Source organism: Harpia harpyja, chromosome 5 (assembly GCF_026419915.1).
Source record: "Harpia harpyja isolate bHarHar1 chromosome 5, bHarHar1 primary haplotype, whole genome shotgun sequence".
In the NCBI taxonomy this organism is placed as follows: Eukaryota; Metazoa; Chordata; class Aves; order Accipitriformes; family Accipitridae; genus Harpia; species Harpia harpyja.
This window is the reverse complement of record NC_068944.1, coordinates 11,323,002-11,344,115: the sequence shown is the minus strand read 5'-3', so window position 1 is coordinate 11,344,115 and position 21,114 is coordinate 11,323,002. Positions and strand designations below refer to the sequence as shown.

At 45.3% G+C, this 21,114-nt stretch overlaps 1 protein-coding gene across 5 annotated transcripts in view; it reads right to left on the bottom strand.

Moving 5' to 3' along the window:
* The window catches only part of RIPOR2 (RHO family interacting cell polarization regulator 2), a 108,371-nt gene that overhangs the window by 11,607 nt on the left and 75,650 nt on the right, over positions 1 to 21,114 (bottom strand). For 3 of the 5 annotated variants that reach the window (XM_052787159.1, XM_052787160.1, XM_052787161.1), the window contains exons 4-16: positions 20,876 to 20,954; positions 20,634 to 20,657; positions 19,406 to 19,459; positions 16,368 to 16,517; positions 15,367 to 15,430; positions 11,118 to 11,161; positions 10,095 to 10,220; positions 8,939 to 9,087; positions 7,770 to 7,899; positions 7,065 to 7,211; positions 5,013 to 5,702; positions 2,226 to 2,410; positions 197 to 365 (exon numbers count right to left, since the gene is read on the bottom strand). In XM_052787159.1, coding sequence (XP_052643119.1) covers positions 197 to 365; positions 2,226 to 2,410; positions 5,013 to 5,702; positions 7,065 to 7,211; positions 7,770 to 7,899; positions 8,939 to 9,087; positions 10,095 to 10,220; positions 11,118 to 11,161; positions 15,367 to 15,430; positions 16,368 to 16,517; positions 19,406 to 19,459; positions 20,634 to 20,657; positions 20,876 to 20,954 — 2,011 coding nt within the window. Of the gene's footprint in view, positions 1 to 196; positions 366 to 1,794; positions 1,866 to 2,225; positions 2,411 to 5,012; positions 5,703 to 7,064; positions 7,212 to 7,769; positions 7,900 to 8,938; positions 9,088 to 10,094; positions 10,221 to 11,117; positions 11,162 to 15,366; positions 15,431 to 16,367; positions 16,518 to 19,405; positions 19,460 to 20,633; positions 20,658 to 20,875; positions 20,955 to 21,114 lie in introns of all 5 variants that reach the window. The other 2 variants (XM_052787162.1, XM_052787163.1) reach the window with 2 other exon arrangements.

Genomic DNA, 21,114 nt, shown 5'->3' with positions numbered 1-21,114 from the left:
GACAGGCCAGGACGGAAACGATGGAGGCTTTTCCGGCATCATCTTCGCCCCAGCATGGTGGCTGTCCCGGCCCTGCGCTCCCACAAGGAGCGCCGACCTCGCCAGCCTGCTCGGACCCCACGTTGCGTGCCCACCGGTGCCCACGGGGAAGATTTCTTTTTAAAATGGACGCCCTAAACGAGCTGGGCCCCAGTACCTGAACGAGCTGCGTGCAATACTGCAAGTGCTTAACTACGGTTATATCGAGGCTGTCGTTCCCGGTGGTCAGGGGCAGGGGGCTGCCGGCCACGCTGGTGCCCACACCCGTGTCCTCGGTGAGAGCTTCGCTCAGGTGGCCTCTGGCTTCTGGGTGCTCCGTCCTGTAACTGGGGAGGGATGAGGGAGGTGAGCTGGGGGGGGGGACACACCGACCGCTGCCGCCGCAGACACACACACGCTCACGCAGGGCGACGAGCAACGAGCACGGCAGAAGAGCGGAAAAAAGCGGCCAGAAACCTCGCGATGAACACATCATATCGCAAAGGAGCAGCGCTGCCCCGGCCGGGCGCGGAAGGGCCGTGCCCGCCGAGGGGACGGCTCGCTGCCTGCCGACCGGTTTGCCTTGAGCGACCCAACGCCCTCAACGGCAAGCCTTTTCAACCGGCGGCTACCGTCGCTTGGCGGTGGCAGTTTTCTCCCGTCTCTTGGTGAAAATCGTCTCCCCCACCGCTCCGGATTAAGCACCGTTACAATTTGTGCCGTCCCAAGCACCGAGCTGCTAAGAAGAGCTCTGTGCTTTCCGTGTCCTCCTGCTGCCAAATCTAATGCTCGTTGCAGAAGGAAAGGAAAACCACCGCTGCAGTAAGAGACATGATGTTTTCACACGCTGTTTTAGGCACAATGTGTGCAGCTTGCTTTGTTTCTGTAAGAGCGTAAAGCTAGTCTCACTGTGATTTAAATCGTTGTTATTTCCAACATTGCCATGTTGCACAAATGGTCCTGCCTGTCTTTAAATGCAAAGCCCGAGGTCAGTCCTCAGGTTGCAAGTGTATTTGGCTGCAGGTTCAGAAGTTTCAACACTTGCAGCCTTCACACTGAGTCACACGCACATCTAAAAATGGAAGCGGGAATCTACACTGTCTCACTGTCTGGGGATGAGCCAGAGGGGAAAAAAAGAAATTTTAACTTCTACTTTAACTTAAATGATTTTAGTTGCTTTCAAAGTTAGCTTATAACTAACTTAAATTTTTGCTGCTAACGTTAAATTTATGCTGAAGTGCCTGGTTAAAGCCAGATCTTTAAGTCAACACAGACTGAACTGAGCTCAGAGCACCAGTTTAGCAAGCAAGAAACATGATTTTCCAAGTTCTTCTTCCCACCAAGTCTTATTCCGGAAAGAGGATATGCAGTGAGATGATGGGAACTGCATGGTGGTTGCTTGTTTGCATTCAAAATCGTTCTAAACAGGCCACGATAATCTGCAAGAAGTATAGCTCCCTGGTTGGAAAGCGTAAGGTACAAGGGAACCATGTTCTTTTCTTTTTTTCCGGCTCTAGTGCCACTTACATGCCTGCTGGGCATCGTGTCAGCTCCGAGGATGCAAACATGCTTTTAGGATTGAATGAAACACAGCATCTTAAGGTCACACGACAATGGCAGACCACAGCACAAACACCACAGCTTTTTTTTTTTTTCTTTTTTTTTGCATTTTTTTTTTTTCTCAGAAAGACCAAAAGTGATGAAAGAAGGGCAGGTAACACGCAGGGCCATGAACAGAGTACCAGTCATCACTCTTACATTCCAAAGGAAACCTACACCATGCTGCTTAAATCTGGCCCTGTGTTACTGTTACTGACAAGCTTAATCCACTGCAAAGACTCATTCGGCTAGAGAGAAAAGACAAAGGGAGGGGGGAAAAACCACAGAGGAATTAGTAATTACATCCAAGGAAAGCCAGGTCCAAACCTATGTCAAGGAAGAGGCTCTGCCAGTATTGATGTCAGCTTAATTTAATTTACCCTTCTCCTTTGGAGGACAGATTGCGTATATTTGAACAGGGAAAAAAAATGATCCTGGAAGCTAAAGATTTTGTATGCAGCAGCCACAGGGAACCCTCTGACCCTATACACTCATCGAGGATTAGTCAGTCTTCCTTGAATAATGTGTGCACCGGGATCCCCTGTTAGCGACAAAGAGCTAGGGTATCAGTTTGGCATAAGCACAGCTGGCAGTTACTACAAACTTACCTATTCTTCTCAATCTCAGTATCTGAAAATACTGAGTCTGCACCTCCTCCACCATTACAAACCTCCACACCACCACCATCCTCATCATCAAAGTCAGAGGTGTTCAGGAAATCAAAGCTTTCTAAAGCACTTTCAACTGTTAGACTTAAACTGGAGGACCTGCTTCGGCTTACTGCTGGCTTGCACTGCAAAGGCAGAACGAACCAATGAAAACCCCAGATATTAGCTACTACTGAAAGAAAAGAAAAAAAAGGATAAAGCTTAAAACTTTCAAATTCTTCATTTTATTTTTAAAACTTCATTTTATTGGGTGTTTCATTTCAAACCTTCATATTCATAGCATATACAAGCAAAGCCTGAGAAGTGGAAAACCCCTTCCATTCCTCCTCCCCTCCCCATCCTACCCCCTCTCTTCCCCAAAGGAAAACCCTCAAAGGCAAAATTTGATGTGTTTTATAGAAATGAGAAGAACGTCTTGAATCCAAGCGACGCAGCTTTCGGCATCCTCCAAAGGGAGAGACAGCAGTTAACGCACTGGAAGTTGAAAGGGGAAGGCATGTTCCATAATTGCTGTTCTAGCTACAGAAGCCAATTTATACATATCCAATGGCACTATCGGATTTATTCCAGATGTAACTCCAACGGACCTTGACGAGTAATGAATTTGGTCCCATATCTGCAGATTTATTCATGGGATGAGAGGACTTTTGTGGCCTTCGAAGCCACATGGCTTATCAAGGAAAAGCTAATCAGGTATCAGATTCCTAGATGACAGAGAAAGTCAGTGTTGTAACTCAGAAATTAACAGTGGTAGAGAGGGGGGAAGCCATCCCATCTTGCTGCTGGGAAGAAATGTGACAGAAACCTTGCTGCTGCTGTAGGAAGTATCAAAGTCCCTGGTCTCACGTGGTGATTCATCCAGACATGCCCACAGAGCTGCTTCCCGGGTCACCTTGCGGGATCAGAAGTAACTTGAGGGATCACCTCCGCTGGTTTGTGCAATGACTTCAACACCTTTAGCACTACGTGATTATTTGATCAGAAACAGGCAGGAGCCACTGGTGTTGTTACACAAGCCGCATCTTCCAGTCCCAGGCAGGAGCCAGGACTTTGTCTCAGCTTGTAGAAAGAAATGCCTCCGTGTTCAGACTCGGCACTGGCTCCTATAGAGCCGAGGGGGCTTGGAGTTCTGTTTCCAATGCATTTGCACACAATATTAATGCTATAATGGTCATATGTTAGCACTTACGATGCTTGATTCCTTAAACCGACCGTACAGGCATAAGCTGATTGAACACACTTCCCAACACATCTGTGACACAGGTGGGTGCTGCATCCCACTGCTTCTGCAGCACCGATGGTTTTAGCTACCATTTCTTTCAGGACTGGTAGTGCAGCTTCATCAGGCAAAAGCAAACAGCAACATGTGGGCTTCTCCTTTTCTCTGCCCATCTAATATGGCCAAGAGAGATTTCTTCAGCCAGAGCTGGATTACAGCTCAACCTTTTTCCCTGGGGAGCCCCGCACGGCTGCTGGCGATGCTGAGTGTCGGTCTGCAAGCTGATCAATAGGCGACGCGCAGACATAAGGAGATCTGGAAGAGGTCTCCTTCTCCAGCGTGCAGGAATCCTGTCTGCACGTGTCTGTCCTCTCTCTCCCCCTTCCCATGTCTGTCCCTTTGTAACTTCTGATGGAAGGAGTGTAAATAACCAGTCTCCGTTGTCCTTCTGCTGTTTGGATAGTTGACCTCTTTATGCAAGCTGCAGAGCAGCCACAAAGTTAAAAAATAATAGTAATGGTAGCTTTGCCTGCTTGAACCTCCTTGGGAAATAGTGCAAGAAACAGGGGCTGCAGGCTGTCAAAAAAGTACTTAACTACACCAATGGAAACAAGGATGTTAACAAAGTTTCTTCGTAAAAAGATAATGCTGAAGGACAAATGCTTCCCTCCTTTCTCCTCAGCCATGTTTCTGAATGGTGAGGCTTAAATGACTAGCAGAGCAACATGCATATGAATATGAAGCATTTGAAATGATTATTTCCCATATAATACTCTTTGCACAGTAATGCGTCATGAGTTATTATCCACAGGCAAGATACGAGTCACAGTGATCAGCAGTAAATGTATTAACAACATACATGCAACCCCCTTTTCTTCTTTCTAATTTTCAACACTTTCTGTCCATCCTGGTGTAATGACAGGATGTCTCTCATTTTAAAAATGGATGGGGGAAAAAGGAAAAGGCTTGGAAGAAGCCTAGGTGATGTGGGGATGGCAACCTTCAGTGATACTTGTGCTTCTAAATCCTCTTGGCAATTTAGAAAATTCAGCTTCTATGGCTACAAGGCCTGATCCTCAGCTGGTGTAGTTTTGCACAGCTCCACAGAGTTCAGGGGTAGCATGCTAAAGTACAGCCACTGAGGACGTGACCCATAGATTTCAAAGGCAGAAGGTTGGCTATAATCTGATCTCCAGTATGGCACAAGCAACGGGTTCATAAGTAGTTTCTTCAGAGAAGGGTATAATTTAATTACCCCTCTGCCATTGCACCTTTTTCTCTTTCCCCCAGGTTTCAAGCAGATTAAAAGATCCATCGCTTGAGGATACAAGGCTACGCTAAGCACATTGCCGGCAGAAGTTTCAAAATGCAACACTGTGAAAGGGTGCTCCAAGCAGGAGCAAATCTACTGCTACTGAGGAATTTTACTGATCTCCAAAAACCCTACTTTGATGTTTGCGAGGAAGGGGAGGAGATTCTACCCGCTCATTTTTCGGAAACGTACTCACTTTTAGGATGTCATCTAGATGCATCACTTCTTGGTCCAGGTCCTGAAACTCTTTATACTGCTCTTTGTGTGGCTCAAGAGCTAAGAGAAGCCCTTGCAAGGCTTCTTCAATGCTTCCATCGAGATAAGACTTATATCCTTCTGATTCCCCACTAATCGATCCCTCACACGGCAGCCTCTCTGGGGTCATGGGTGCCTCTGCTGACGTAAGCCTTTTTACCAGCTGCTTCGTGATGTTGCCCTCATAGGTATCCAGCTCCACAGGCTTGAGCTCCGAACCTTCATCCGTGTCCTGCAGGAGAGACACCGGGACGCTTGTTTCTATAAAGACGTGATCGCTCCCGGCATCAGAGGGTTTTTGGCAAACTTCAGGAGCTGCCCTTGGGCCGGTCTTGCTCTCAACCACCGCTCCTTCTCCCTGGGACGGCAGGTCCCTGGGCTCAGCGACAGAGTCTCTGCGGGAGTCGCTGCCGCTACAGTCCAGGCTCGAGCTCTTGGAGGACTTGAGAGCTCGGTGCTGGGTGGGGGTCGCAGTGATGTCGGGGCTGGAGCTGATGTGGGCAGAAGAGGACTCTGCTGAGTTGGCAGGGGGCACGCGGTCTTCGTAAGGCAGGTCGCCAAAAGTGAAAGAAAGAGGCCGCTTCTCGGTGGTCGCCGTTCCATTTTCAAAGACGTCATCTGGCAAATTCGACTGAAAAGGTAAGAGAGAAAGAGAGAAAATGTTTTTCACGCAGCACTGGAAAGAGAAAAAAACCCAACCAACCACCAGTGTGTGCCCAGGAAAGAAAAATGAAAGGAAAAAGATTAAAGAAGCATCCAAGACTTAAGAGACAGGAAAAATATTTCAAATCCAACTTCTGCTTTCATCTGGCATGGCTCCTGATTTCAGCAGGAAAACTGCTGGAAAACTTGGGCTTAGCACCTCTCTGGTAAGCAGAGAGCTCTAGGGAGCGAGTCCCAGAACACAGACCCGAAATTCGCTCGTCCTACCAGATTCCATCAGACAGCATTTCCAGTGCACTGCTCTAGTTCCTGCAGCATGTCTCTTTTTAATGGGGTTGTACTTAAGCCACCTTGTCTGCATTTTCCTACCTGTTACAGATTTCTGTTGTATTTATTTTCTGACTTCTACAGTAGCAACCCCTAAAATTTAATACAGTTTGCTCCAAAAGTTTCTCTAGTGTCATGGCATTTTAATGGTGATATTACTATGCTATTTATTCTCTGTTGAAAGTATGTTCTGCATGTGGCATGGATCTCTAATAACTGTTGAACGTGAGTTACATAGGAGTCCTGTTCAACATGAGTTTCTGCTGAAATGAAACAGAAGAATTGCGTGGTGGTGTATTGACCAGGACATTGATCATTTAAGAAGCAAAACCAGCATATACAGACCCCAAAATGATCGCAGCATACAGAAATGTTCATCTCTCTGACTGACCTATGGGGAAAAATCACTATAAAAGTCACAACCGGCCTACCTGACCTACAAATCTTGCTTTGTTATGTGGCCCGCTCAGGGATATGCACAGCACAGATGAAAGGCAACTACTATTTTGCTGACAATTTTCTGGAAAGAACTGTAGGCATTCACATGTTGGTAAGGTGCATAAGGTTAAAGTGTCCAAAACTTGCATCTTTTTTCCCAGCGCTATTAGCAGCTTTTTTGCCTACAAATAATTATACTCAAAGGTTTATTTCTTCTTTCCCTCAACATGGGTATGCTTTTAGCATCTGAAAGTCATGTTACTAGGCAAATGTATAACATCAATCAGTGCAGCAGGCGACAGGCTATTTTTAAGAATACCGTGTTGGCTTGTATTCCTGCCCTGCTCTCTGCCCACAGATCAGGCTTCTGATCATTATCCCTGTAGAAACCAAAAGGAATTTTGATTTAACGCAAGCAGCATGGGCTCACAGTCATGTTCTCCCCTCTAATCAGTCAGCAAAATGAGTGAGTTGCAACAGAGAGCAACACGTGAAGCATGCGTGGGAATGGAGATGCCACATGGGGACCGAAAAAATCCTTCACCAAACAAAAACCAGGACTCACATATAGCTCTAGCCCTGCTTTTGGGCTTAGCCTGAGCGATGGCAGGTCACTAAAAGAGCGACTGCGACGAAGCTTGTCAAAGAAAGTGTCTTGCAGAGCATCTAAGATTGTCAACTTTGGCCTGTCTTGCAGGGGATGCAGCCATTTCTTCAACAGTTGAAGCAAAGAGGGTGTGAGGAAGGGCAAGTTAAATGAATGCTTTGTAGCAGAGTACTAAATTACAGGCAGGGGATGTAGCACTTGTAAAATTCGTATCTGTACAGATGGCTTGCTCAGATTATACACAGTCCTGATTAAGCATTCAGAATTTGATACATGCAAAATGTAGGAGCACCCTGTGAATATCTTCAGTATAGGGGCAAATTTTATCATGGGATATGTTAAAAATACTAGTGGTATAATGGTTGTTCAACTACTGTTACCAAATGAAGACACATTTTATAAAGATTATTCAAGTATTACAGCAGTCGGGCAAGAAGAATAGGTATGCAATAATTGGCCACATAGATTCAAAGATGCCAGGATCATAGTCACCTTCTTTTAGGATTAGCAGCTAGGAATGCACTTGCTTTATAAGTATTTGTAAGGGTAACCTGCTCGAACTGGGGAAAAAAAGCTTAGACGTGTAAAGCAATGAAGTGTTTGCAGTGTTTGAACTGCTCTAGGGCTTCTCATTACATAAACATGAAGCTGAACAGAGCTTACAAAGAACGAGTGGTCCTTGAAGGTTGGTGTTTCAGGAGTGCCTTGGCTGTACATGGACATTCTTCTCTGGAGAGCAGATGCCTTGCTCACGTTTCCTGTGGACGGGGTCAAGTCTTCAACATCAAAGGGGCTATGGACACACAAGTAGAGAAAAAAAAAAGGTTGTTAGGCTGAGCGAGAAGGACTTTCAGGTCCATGGAAAGGATTTTTGAAAAGGTGGTTTATTAGCACATCAAAACCCAGAGGTAGCAAGTTTTTTAGCAGAAGGGTTTAAAAGAAAATGTTGTTAATTAGGCAGCAGGCTCACAAATGTGGTTTTCAGTTCTGATAAAAGTGTTCTGCTCTCAGAAATCATTTGTGTAGTGTAGTCTGATGTTATTCTTCTCACATGAAAAGTATTCTTGGATTTGAGTTGCCAAGTGTCACACATACTAATGAGAAAGGTGCTCTGCTATTAATAGAGCTGTTGCGTTATAAAGGAAACCAGTAGCTGTTACTGCTGTCTTCATGTTCATTGCATTACAAGAAACAGCATACGTGACTGTAAAAGTTAAATGCATCAATGGTTCTTCAGAAGTGACATTTACCTATTTCATGAAAATATAGTGAGAATTGGGTTTGAATCCCAACACCATCAGCTTACCTATGCTGACCAATGCAGACAGACAACTCTAGAGATTTCCCACCACCCTCACGGGGTATGAAGCCCTTAAAAGCCAGCTTCTATAGATGGGCCAACTTCTGTACTTGGCTATGCTAGCATAAACCCAGGGCGACTCCACTGAACTTTACACTAATATTAAAAAATTTTAATGAATATATGAGCACTCCGTTATGTCCCTTTTTTGGGCTTGGGGAAGAAGCATACGCTTTAGGCAATTCTGTGATCTCTCATCACTATCTGTTTCACATGTCTCGTAATGTCAGTACTTACCAAAACTAATTTAACAGCTGAAACTAGGCACAACCCCATTTGCCACAGGTAACACAGGGAACCTGTGGGTGACCATGAGTCATTTCTCATCTCCCAAACTTGGGCTGCAATTCCTTTCCCAACTGCCTCAGCAGGGAGCAAGATGGAGAGAAGAGACTACATGGATGGACCTTTTCTCTTTAGCTGAATTTTTACGGCTGCTTGACCCAGTGACCAACCAACCAACTCTACTTACTACCAGGTGATTTCAAGGTTCAGCTTTATTGTGCCAAGGTCGTTAATGTCTACCGCAACCACCTGAGGCCGAGCCGCAAACAGGTCTTTTGTTTCACAGGTAACACTGCCCACAAGGATATGAGTAGCAAGTCCTTTGACTTCCGTGACCTGTAAGAGACAAGAACAGGATATCTAGGACCACACAAGGCATTGCAATCCGTAATTACAAGGCAATGGGTTTGATTTTCTGGCCTGGACCCCTTCCTAAAAGGCTCTTAAAATATGACCATGTTTGTTGCATCTTCATAACTTAGGGGAAAATTCAGATTTGTTATTTTTTTAATAAATACATAGTTGCATATGATCACGCTTCAATGTTTTCTTTATGTTTTTACAGGCGTCAGAAGAGAACAACCATGCTGGCTCAGACCAAGGGGCTACCTGACCTTGTATTTGGTCTTTTGCAGTGACCATAAGCAGAGCCCAAGGGAAGAGTAGGAACAGGGAGAGCATATTGGATGTTTTCCTGTCTAATATTCTCTCAGCAACTGCCAATTTTCATGTCACGCAATCTCTGGATGTAGCTGGCCTACTTAGTAATTCCCAAGGGAGCCCTATTCTATGTATTTGTCTCCTGTAACTCTGGGGCGACAAGGGGATGGAGCAGTGATGGAAAGACTCCAGTTTAGGAGGAAAAGTCGCTGCCGATTGCTAGGAGTTGCAAAAATTGTTCTTTCCCTGGGGGACAGGCCATGGAATCAGAGGGACTTTCATAAAGAAATTTTGGGAACTGCTGTGCTCTAGGAAGCTGCCAAAAAGCCAGAGTGGCTTTTCTACGTGCCTCCATCTCACTGCAAGCAAAAACCTCGCAGCGCTGCTACCTCACGGTGTAGCACTGTTGTTCTGCACAGGGTGATGGGACTGGACCTCAGGGCTGTTCCAGCTTATGCCCAGCTGGCCCTGTGTGTGTTCAGATGAGAGCCCTCTGTATTTCTCCAGATGAGCAGATGCTGCTCTCTAGATCGAACAATACTATAGCACTTCATTCTAGTAGGCGTGTTGGAAATACTAATGACGGCTCATTTCCAAAGAGTTTAATGATCTGCTGATGGTGCATGAGAAGGCAGCTTCTTGACTCCTGCCTTGCTTGCAGGCAAAGGAGTTAGCAGGCGTACCTTAATGGAGATCAGTCCAACGATGAGAGGGAGGAAAACCATTTCTTCTCCGTCCCAGCTTTGCTTGCCATTCACTTCTATTTTGCCTTTCAGTTTCCACCGCTGGCGACCGTAACGCATGAAAATCTGAAAAAAGGTAAATCCTCTTATTTTCTTGAGAAATCTGCTCTCAGGATGCACAAATATCAGAAACAGAACTGGGGAAAGGGTCTGAAGTAGGAAAGCGCACGCTGCTTGCAGGCGTGACAGCAGCGGGAGAGATTTGTCACGGGGAACGAGAGTGGGAACAAATGAATCGATGATCAAGACAGCTGGGAAGTACAAGCTGGGGGGATCTGTTATCAAGCCGCTGCAAATTTCTTGCAGGGTTAGCCCTGTTCTGGATAGAGCTGGAGGCTTTTATTTTAATCCATCTCTAATTAAACGGCTCTTGATGTTCTCTGGAACGCTGCAGTGACCGGAGGTCCTGACGCAGCCTCCCAGGAGGTAACACCTGGGTCTCAAGAAATGGTTATTCTGTGTCTTTCTGCTACTCTGCTTTACGATGAAGTAAAGTCTAAACATTCAGTAAAGGATGCTTGCAAGGACTTGTTCAATTTGCTCTGCATGCATGGGATGGGGCATACGCTTTTTTCCAGGGGAATTAGAAAAGTTTGTCACGAATAAGACACAAGAAGCATGCCCTCATTCTGGGAGACACTTAAAAAATATGAGGGCTTTGCCTGTGGGTCTGGGTTTTTTTTTAAATTTAATTTTTTAAAAGTAAAAAAAAAAAAAGGGCATGTAGTTCTTCGAATAGCCATCATCCAGTGCTTTGAATATAATTTTCAGGTCTTCTGACAGATGTCCTGACCTAGACAGACATGAAGAGAACTCCAAGGTTTTTCAGAGCATATACAGGAAAAATAATAACTGTTTCTCAGGGTGCTGATGCGAGAAGGCCTTATTCACCACGATGTAAAAACCAGCAGAAATCTGCCATTCTTTCGCTATTAAACAAACCATAAACCGACGCAGACGTACCTCGTACTGATCTCCCGGGCAGAGCCGAGCAAAGCCAGCCAGACCTGAGAAGGAAAGACACAGAGGGGCTGTGGGAGGGCATGGGCTGCCGAGCGCAGCGGTTCCCGGCAGTGGGATGCAGTGGGATGCAGTGGGGTGCAGTGGGGGGCCTGGGGCCGCGCGCTTGGACAGGAGCGGGTGGCATGGCAGCCCCCCCACCTCAGCCCGCACAGCCGCTCTGCCGGGAGGTGTTTGTAACCCCCCCTCTTACTGCTGCCTCCGCACCCTCCGAACCAACACTAATCCCAGCAGCCACCCCCCCCATCTTAATTTTCTTTCTTTTTTCTTTTTTTTGTAGAAAATTCATTGGGTTGTGGTTTCTTGCATACGGAAGATTTGCGCTTTCCAACTTTTGTTTTCCTACAAGAGCTCAAAGTTTCCTTTTCTATAATAATTATAGAAAAAGAAGAAACAGCTTCCTGATGTCATCTGGCTTCAGAAACTCAGCTTAACACCCTTACTATCATGAAGTGTAGGCGAGCTGCTTAACGTGTAGTGCTTGCTGCTTAACACTAATCAGAGCGAGCTATACATTTTAACACATTCCGTTTTAGTACATCTTAATAGAGACACAGCAAGTGAGGGGCTCCTTCTGCTTGGCATTTCCATAACGTTATCATTCCCATACTAGCTGAGTATCTTTCAATAGTAAGTACATCACAAAACATGACTGACATCTGTAACACAAGATTTATCCCATCTTTCCCCAGAGGGGCAGAAGTAGCGCAGCAAAGCACTTGTGGTATATGTTTGCTTAATTTTTTTTTTTTTTTATTTTATTTTTAAAGGTAGGACACGATGATGCTATTTCTATATTGGCACTGTGCATATGAAATGAAAGTTTCCCGAGGGACTATGCTGAAATCCCAGAGAAGTTACTGTCCCTCTCCTGGCCTTGCGACCTGCTCTTCTAGAGGATTCAGCTGGTTGTTTTTCATTAACCTAACCATCTCCCTCCACAGAGGGAACCTCTCCTTTGTCACAGATCTCCTCAGTAGGTAGCTATTGCACTTGCTGTGGTATAAAAATTTACCCATCTTTGCCTGGGTAAGCCTAAAACTATGCCTCTAGCATTGCAATGCCCAAAGAAACCATCTTGAGGACACACACAAAGGCTGTGGCAGAGAAAGGGATGAAAACAAACTCGCTGGGGTCTTTGGGCTGCATTTATCCTAAAACGCCACGACTGAACATATATGGGTGTGTTAAAATCAAGGCAAGGATGATGAACCCTAGTGTTGGCTTTATCTACCGGGCTGAATTAGTCTTGCTAGCTGGACTGTAGGAGCAACTAGATCCCTGCACGCAGTCATGGCCTGTCCCCATGATCTGCTGATCCTCCTCTTCCATTTCTTTGACGAGAAAAGAGTTTTCTTCGCTCATCTTACTGTGTAGCAGAACAGAGAGGCCCTTGCACAGAGCTCATATTACCAATTCCTTTCTAATTTATTTACTGTTTATAAATAATTTAAGCTTACTAGCACTCCACCGCTGCTTCTCTCTCCCCAGGCATGCTTTTATAAGTGAATTTGATCTCTGCTGGGACACATCACTGAAAGTATCTGAGGAAAATAAAAGGTCCTTTCTTTGCTCAGTGGATGGGGTGGGAGGGCGAGGAAACACAGCTTAAAACTCCACATGGACATTGTCCGAGGCCGAGGTCTGTGAGCGGTGACTGGCACAACCAGGCTGGCCGAGTCTCTTCAGCCTGATGAAGAGGGGGCTAAGCGCTTGATCACAGGGAATAAGTACTTTCATAGGAAACAACTTTTTGGTAACTGAGTGGCTTTTGGGGACTAAATGCCTGGCAAGAGTCAATGGCTCTATCGTACCATTTCAAATGTCACGCCTTTGTAAAAGCACTGGGCTTGTAATGCAGATGGAATTGGAGATTGCTCCTGGGGTGTCAGCATAAGTAATTAGGGGATAGGGTCATTACGTAAGTAATTAGGGGATAGGGTCAGTACGTGGCTGTGGTAAGGTGGCAGGGCCACCTGAAGCTCACGCAGCATGTACAGCCCCGCTCGTGTGCAGGATGCTGGACACGTGGACTGTGGTTGCTGGTGCTGGGCTCCATGCTGCAAAGCCCCTGGCCAGAGTATTGCTCTCCCTGTGTGAAACGGCCGGGCATTTCATCTCCCGCTGTCCTGGCACTTCCAACAGGTATAGGGGCACTTCCCTATACATCATAACAGGACATGCAGATTCCACACAGGAACTTCTAAATTTCCTTGCTGGGTTTCCCTGTTTAATTTCAACAGCTGATTAATCCTGAGCACTAATCTAAGCCTGCTGGCAAGTTTATTATCTTTATTTTGAAAAATGGTTAGGCTTTTTTTTTAAATATCAGTCATAAAAACACAGTGTGGGTCCCCTGCTTCCTGACAGCACTGTGTAGGTTGGCTTGCTTTCCGTGTAAGTGACAGAGGGCAGAAAATAAAAATAACTTTCACTGGAATGGCTAGGAACGGATAAGCGTTGGGGAGAGGAATGCTTTGATTTTAAATTAGATCCTAAAGTTAGCTGGATACGCTGCATGCAGTATAACTTAAGGGGGAAGCTTGCTGCGTGATCTGCAGGCTTTTGTGCTAGAGCTGTTGTGAGCTTTAGCAATAGCAATGGCTGGATTGTCCTATTGGATTCCTATTCCTAAGGAAAACTATCTAGATAGAAATCTGAGATGTCCTAATTAGAGCATACTTAATGATACGGCATTTCTCTTTGTTCATTTCTAATTTGGGCTTCTTTATGTTATGAGAACTGTGTTCAGAAGTAGCAGTTGTTTGTGGTTCGTGTTCTGCTCCTGCATGTGAGTGCAGCATCTGGCTCCTTGAGCACCCTTGAGCTTTGCTGGAGGATTTGGGCATTCAAAAGGGAAGGGGCCAGACCTTTTCAGCCCAGCCGTTTGCGATGCCATGACGCCTTCTGCAACATGTCCTGCTGTCAGGAACTGTGTGTTGCCCTGCTTTTACAGCAAGTAAGGAAACGCTCCGAGGGGCCTGGCCTGATGCAATTCCCTTTCCACACTGCGTGACCTCGTGTTTCTTTCAGCATGTCCACGCTGCAGTTCTGCTGTGGGTTTTTGTATAGAAATATCTGGTTCAGGCTCTGTGTGTCCATCTTGTAACTTTACATCTATGCATCTTTGACTGCCTTTCCAGTACCTAAGAGTGGGGGCTTTAAAACGTGAGGTTTGGTGTTGTGGGGTGGAGCTAGAACTATGATTGATAGCTGCTCCACTTGTCTTCTCTAGTATGGAAGCCTGGAGTAACTGTTTTAACTTGATCTAAGCTAGATCATGTCTCATGCACTGCAACCCCTGGACACAACTAACTCGCAACTGTGACAGAACAGGCAAAAGCAAAACCCTGTATGAGATCTGTGAACTCTAAAAACTCCACCAGCAACACCGTGGGTTTTTTAAATGGGTGAGATTTCAAGTAAAGAATTAAGACTGCACAAATGTTTAGATGCTGATTTTGTTTTATAGAACTACTTTCATGCCAGTGATTGAAGATCCAAAACAGATATGCCTCCACAATCTCTTCAAGACATTTAGTCTTAAAGCAATCACAGCATGAACAATACCTAGTGATTCATCGAGGCTTCAGGTAAAACCGATTCTATTGTATTCAAACCCATAAAGTCCCCTGTCATAAAGACAAGGAATAAAACTGAAAGGTGAATGCCACCACTGAATTATCTACGTGTTTAAATGATAAACTACGCCCAGGTCTTTGCTTTTTTCCATTTGTTCAAAAATAGTAGTCAGAATCAGCAAAAGTAAGGGACTTAGAAACAGCTGATGTCAAATTAAGAAAGTATTTAAAACTTCAGCTCCACGGGCATTCACGTAATTTCCCAGTCATCTTCTTAAAGGATTATGGAAATAGAGGCAAAAGGTACAGCAGCCTTAGAAATTGAATTGCTTTGGCTGTTGGGAGGAGTGTTTGTGGGAGGTAATTAGCCTTGAAAACAAGAAGCATCTCAGGAAATCTCTCTGTAAGCTTTGATGTTCCTAGCTCTGTGATCCTTTCCGCTGGGCAGAGGTCTAAGTTGGGGGTTTGAAGGCTCAGCAATGGGTGCAGTGGGGGAAAACCACACCTATCATAAATACACGTCACGCTAGCATGTCTCGATGCCCTCATTAACGTGCACAGAGACCACTACTGTTCAGGGGGAAAGAAGGGAAAGGTGAAAAGGCAATTACCTTTCATCTTGATGCAAAACTCCCCCAATAGGTTTTCCAGCTCTGCTTCTATGGTACACATGTTCTGTGTTGGAAAAGAGAATAGTGGGGTCAGACAAACCCTCTTTCTGCCTTTTTTTTTAAGGTCTATTTGGAAAGAGAAGCTGCTGCTAGACAGTTGAAAGATACTTTGCAATAAAGTTAATCTGCCAGAGCCATCCTTGCTGTTTACCAAGGTCTGGCCCTAAAAATGGCAGCTACGCCTGCTCGTGCCGGAGCTGAATGTAACCCTGTGCTCTTCTTCTGTTGTGTTCTAATCCTCCCGTGGGCAGAAGGCAGTTGTGGCCCTTGAAACGTAACCTGGTCACTGCCCCAGTCCTCTCCAGCCAGGACATGTGCCAGCGGCAGCAGCTCCATGCCAGAGTGGCTCCCAGCATGGTTTTAATCTCTCAAGAAACGGGGACTACCTTAAGAAAAAAACAGACTGTGGGAGATGGGTACCGGACCCTCTCCAGTTCTTCCTTCAGATTTTGGAAGGCTGTCACAGCTTGTGCGCTGGGATGTTTGTGACATTATTAGACCCTTCTTCATCTACTGCCTGTTTAATAAAACAGCTGCTGATCACAGCAAGTAAAACAGGATAGGATGCAGCAGATATCTGTATACACATGGGTTCCAGCCAACCTGCTATCCCAAAATCTGCAGGGTGGGAAGGACAGAGTTAGCATTTATGTAGGTTTGGGGCAGATTTACGGTTTTTTCTTATGCAGCAGTTCCTGGGTATAACCCTGCCCTCATAGAGCATAAACATTATTATTTCAAGGAACTCTTTGAGCCCATGTCACCCATCTCTGTAAGTCATCAGGTATTCACCTGAAGGTGAACAAAGAAACAATAATTCCTCTTTGCTGATTTTGCTTGTAATTCTTTTATCTGGATGAAATTCTCCATGAAATCAATGGCAAAGTTCCCACGGCCTTCAAACAGTGTGAGAGCAAAAGACTAAACAGATGAGGATGTACCTCTGTGTACTCCTTGTAACTCCTGTTGATTTCGGTTAAACTCTCTCGAGCTGCTTTGCTGGCAGGAGACATTGCAAAGGCTTGCTTCATTTTGCTGGCACCATCACAGAGACGTCTTTGGATACAATAGGCTTCATAAAGCTCATCCACCTAGAGGGAACAACGAGGGTGTATTGACCCAACAAAATAAAACCAACAAACAATGAAGTCATTTGCATTACAAGGAAACTCAGCCAAATTCTTAGATCCAATGGGGGCTGAGCAAATGAAGCCGTGATACTGTCACAGTCTATGAAAAAGAAACACAAGATAAAAATAACTTCCACTGTAAAAATCTCATTAGAGCAACACCAGGTGCTGCCAGCAATTCACCTGCTCACCCTGCATGCCTTTAACCATTGCTACTCCCTTTCCCCCGTCTGGGCTACGTACAATCGTAACAGTAAGGCAGGCATGTAGCAGGCTTCTCCAATGTATTGGTGTGGAAGAGCTCTTTCAAAGGCAACTGCAACGTCTACACTGCCAAATGGGACTGGATGCATTAAATGGCACAATTAACAGGGCCAGCAATGTCTTCTGTATCGCTAACGTCAGGCGTGGATCGAGGCTGTTGCAATACTTGACTAATAGGTAGTATTGGAAGCAGGCAGTGATTTTTTGAATTCTTGCTGCCCATCCTCCAGAAACTGGGAGTCATAGTCAGAATCAGCACAAGTGAAGGGCTTAGAAACAGCTGATGTCAAATTAAGAAAGTATTTGGAACTTCAGCCCCCCAGGCATTCACATAATTTCCTAGTCATCTTCTTAAACTCCTTTGGCATGACTTAAGCACCCAACATTTCGTAAGCACTCTGGCAGTTTTGCAAAGCCTACTCACACACAGTTTGAAGTCTCACCTGGATCTAGCTTCAGAGTACAATGGATTTGCATGTGTCTTATGCTTTGGTTTCCCTTTTCCCTCTGATTCCTGCACTGAATGTATACATTTACTCCATCTGAGCTGTTAGCTGGGAGTCGCTGGGAGTGGTATAGCTGGTGTGTGTATATACATATATATCAGCTATATATAGCGGTATATATAGTGGTATATATTTATATAAATGTAATCTGCAGATACAGGAGATGTAGGTTTTCTAATCTGACTTTGTCAGGGTGAGGAGAAGGAAAGGAACAGTGGAAGCTGTCTTTTCTTTCTACTTCTAATGTCCCTGCTAAGATAGGATGATATTTGGTTTTTACCTAGAATAACATTTTTCCTTTGTTATCTCTGACATCAAGCGATCACCCTGTGCCCTATGTTTGTTGTTGCTCAGTAGTGGATTTTCACAGCAGAATTTCCTTCTGTGAAAGCATCCAGCACCTTGGCTTCTTCAGTCTACGACTTTGTGTTGCTGCATTAGAGATAAGCCTGATGTGACAATCCAGGCATGTTCCAAATCCCATTTTCCAAGCCTGCTTAACCTCTAACAAAAAGCACTGTTGCTTATTTGTTTGGAATGGGACTGGTCTTCCTGACAGCTTCAAAGCCTTAGGTCGACTTTTACAAGGCCAGCTTGGACTCCCGATGGCCGAAGCCCCTGACTTGAGGGATCTCTAACCAAAACAGGGACTGCTTTGCAAAGTGAAAGAGTTCAGCGAAGAGAAATGGAGGCACAGGTAGCATTTTGCCATTTCAAAGTTACAAAAAAAGCTTCTTGGAGTCATATCCACTCCTATTTCTCTTGCAAGTCAGCAAGCTAAAGACAGCTACTATAAATAGCTGTCACTTAGTATTTACTTCTGCCATCAGGGTGGAGCGTTAAGCCGGGGTTGATGTCCTGCCCCTGCCCATGTGAGTGCGGCTAGGGCACGCTCATCCGCCCCCCTAAATCCGTGGGGTCTGCTGCTGCACATCCCGTTTTCCTCGCTCTGCTTCCCGCACGGAGCAGCGGCGGGTAGATGGCAGAAGGCATCGCTGCGGCCCTGATTCGGTACTGCTGAAAAAGACCTTCTCTATCGTTAGAAACAAAGATGTTTCTTTACCTGCCCAAGCCTGTAAGCTTTAACGCAGCACAGCTCGGTTCCTTTTGTTTCTGTTGCTGTGGGTTACAGAAAATGAACTAATGTACTCGGCAAGCTTGAGTAATACTGACCAGCGTTACCTCTTGCTTTTGGTGCTTTTCAGTCCTATTATAATCCCAGAAACCATTAGCTCTGAGCAGGCTGGAGTGGGAAGGACTTGAATGGAAATGTTCCTTAAGCACTAATTTTGCCATTCATGTTGCCAGCAAGAGAGAAGGTGGTTTGGGGAACAAAATTTCAGTCTATCGCCTTATGGTTTGTTTTTTTTTTTGGCTCCAAGAGTAAGAGAAGTCTGAAATTAAAAGGTTTGGATGAGTTGTCATAATTGGAGCACTTCAAGCTGTGCGAACACTTTTCAAATGACTCTCAAAAGACATTTAATCCATCAAAAATAATTCATTCTTTTGTCAGGCTCAGAAAAGCAACTAATCGCTAGCAGATATGTTTAAAACTAAGAGAACACACGCTGTGGATTTTGTCCAGCTCTAAAATGTATTAGTACAAATCACAAGTACCTCTACTGAATATTGTCACCGATGTAATCAAGTGGATGTGGGCCCCAAACCAAGCAGCAAAAGTATTAGCAGTGAAATCCAGGAATAAATCCAATCTAGCTGCTGCATACGGTGGAGACAACTGCTGAATTAAATTACTGTCAGTTGCAACTCTCTTTCTACCTATTGTTTAACAATAAGCATGCAATGAGATAGATTTTTCCCAGCAAGTGCCTGACCCTATGTTCTCTCTGTGCCTAAAAGCGGGTGGGAGTGTCTCAGGGCACGGCTGGACCTCAGGGGCTACAAACCACGTGGAAACCCTTTCTTTGGCTCCAACCACCAGCCCATAAAATACTGAATCTGGGAGAGGCATCGTCAAGGCAGCCTCCCCGGAGCAGAGGGGTAGCAGGAGGCCAAGGGTTTGTTTTTCTAATAACACAGGAGCAGATGCAGAAGAAAGATGATAGGAGCGCTCATTACCTTGCTAATGTGGAACTCCAGCCTTCTCATGTATCTTTCGACCGCTTTGATTTGCTGAAGGAAAGGAAGAGGCAGAGGGTGAGGCACATTTAAATAAATCAGTAAGACACCGCCACGCTAGCTCTGCTAGTCCCCATGAATCTGAGAAACTCCTCCTTAAAACACACAGGGTTTCGTTGCCCATGAATCTGGAATTAGCTGTCCCACCTTACTACCATTAATCTGCTGCTGAAAATGGAGCTCACTGACGTCTGTACCTAATATATTTTTGAACAAAGATGAGTTTTTCTTTGATGGGATTTCCCTAGTTTTTTGAACTCTTAAAAAAGGAAAAAAAAAAGATCAGAGGTTTTGTAGCTCAAAATATAGTGTCCTGGTTTTCGCTGGGATAGAGTTAATTTTCTTTCTAGTATGTAGTTATCTCAACACATGAGTTTTACCTTTTTTCCCAATTCTCTCCCCCATCCCACTGGGTGAGGGGGAAGTGAGCGTGCGGCTGCGTGGTGCTTAGTTGCTGGCTGGGGTTAAACCACGACATATGGTATTTTCAGTACTTTGAAAACCTGTATTAAAATTGATTGGGGTTTGCATTTCAAAATCCATTCTCTACCTCAGCAAACTGTTTTTGACAGCAAAACCAAGCTTGGCATTCTGACTGAAAAAAAGCCAGACTGGTTCAAGAAACATTTTTGAAAGCTTTCCTTTTGTTGCACTCAAATTTTCCTGTGGGGAAAAATATTTGCAATTTTTCCTTCCCCAGAACTGGCGGGAGCAGGGATAAGCTGGGGCTTGACCCGGCTCCCACAGTCACCCGTGGCAGGGCAAAGTTGCATAAGGCGATGGATTTAATGGCTGGCAGCTGATGGAAATAGGAGGTCTCGCTCCTCCACCTCCCTCCTCCCCTGGCAGGGGTCTGCCTCCTTCTCTGTGCCTGTCCCTGAGCCAGTTTAACTCGACAGACCCCGGGAAAGGGCTGGTGGGGTAAGTTTGATGCCGGGTTAGTGAGCATAGCTGGCTGGCGGAGGTGCCCGGCAAGTACCAGAGCCCTTGGGAAGAGGAAGGGAGCGGGACTTCTTCCTTCGCAAATGCAAATTGTCAGGTAACTTCTCCCTCAGTGGTGTTGGCCTGGGTAGTAGACCTGGCTGTGAGAGGCTTCCCGTGCCAGCTACGTACACTGTACGGATACTAACACTTCCTTGCAAAACCAGTGTCAAAGGGAATAACGTACCTTATCTAAATCGTACAGGACTCCCTGCAACAGAAAACACGAAACTGTGATTAATTTTGCAACAGAACAGCACCATGAGAAAGCAATGTTTGTCAGTCAATAGAAATCACAAACGAGACCAGGGCTGGAAGGGAAGAAGAGCATCAATGCAAACTCCCTATATCCCGCTCCCACCCCCTGGCTGCTCCAGCACCTCGAGAAGGTTCCTGTGCATCCACACGATGAAAAAGCGTGACACGTACCAGGCGTGAGTTTCTTTTCATGTCTTTTAACTGAGTAGTCAACTTATCCAGCTCTGTCTGGTGAACTTCCAGATACTCACTGTAAACACAAACCAGAGAAGGGATGCATGAGCTCTGCAGCACATATCAAGCTGGCTGCTGACCATCCTGAAAGAAAATCTGCCCAACAAATGGCTTTCCTCACTGGATGTATTTTCAGACAAAAACTCATTTACGTTGATGTGTCCTAAAAGCAGCTC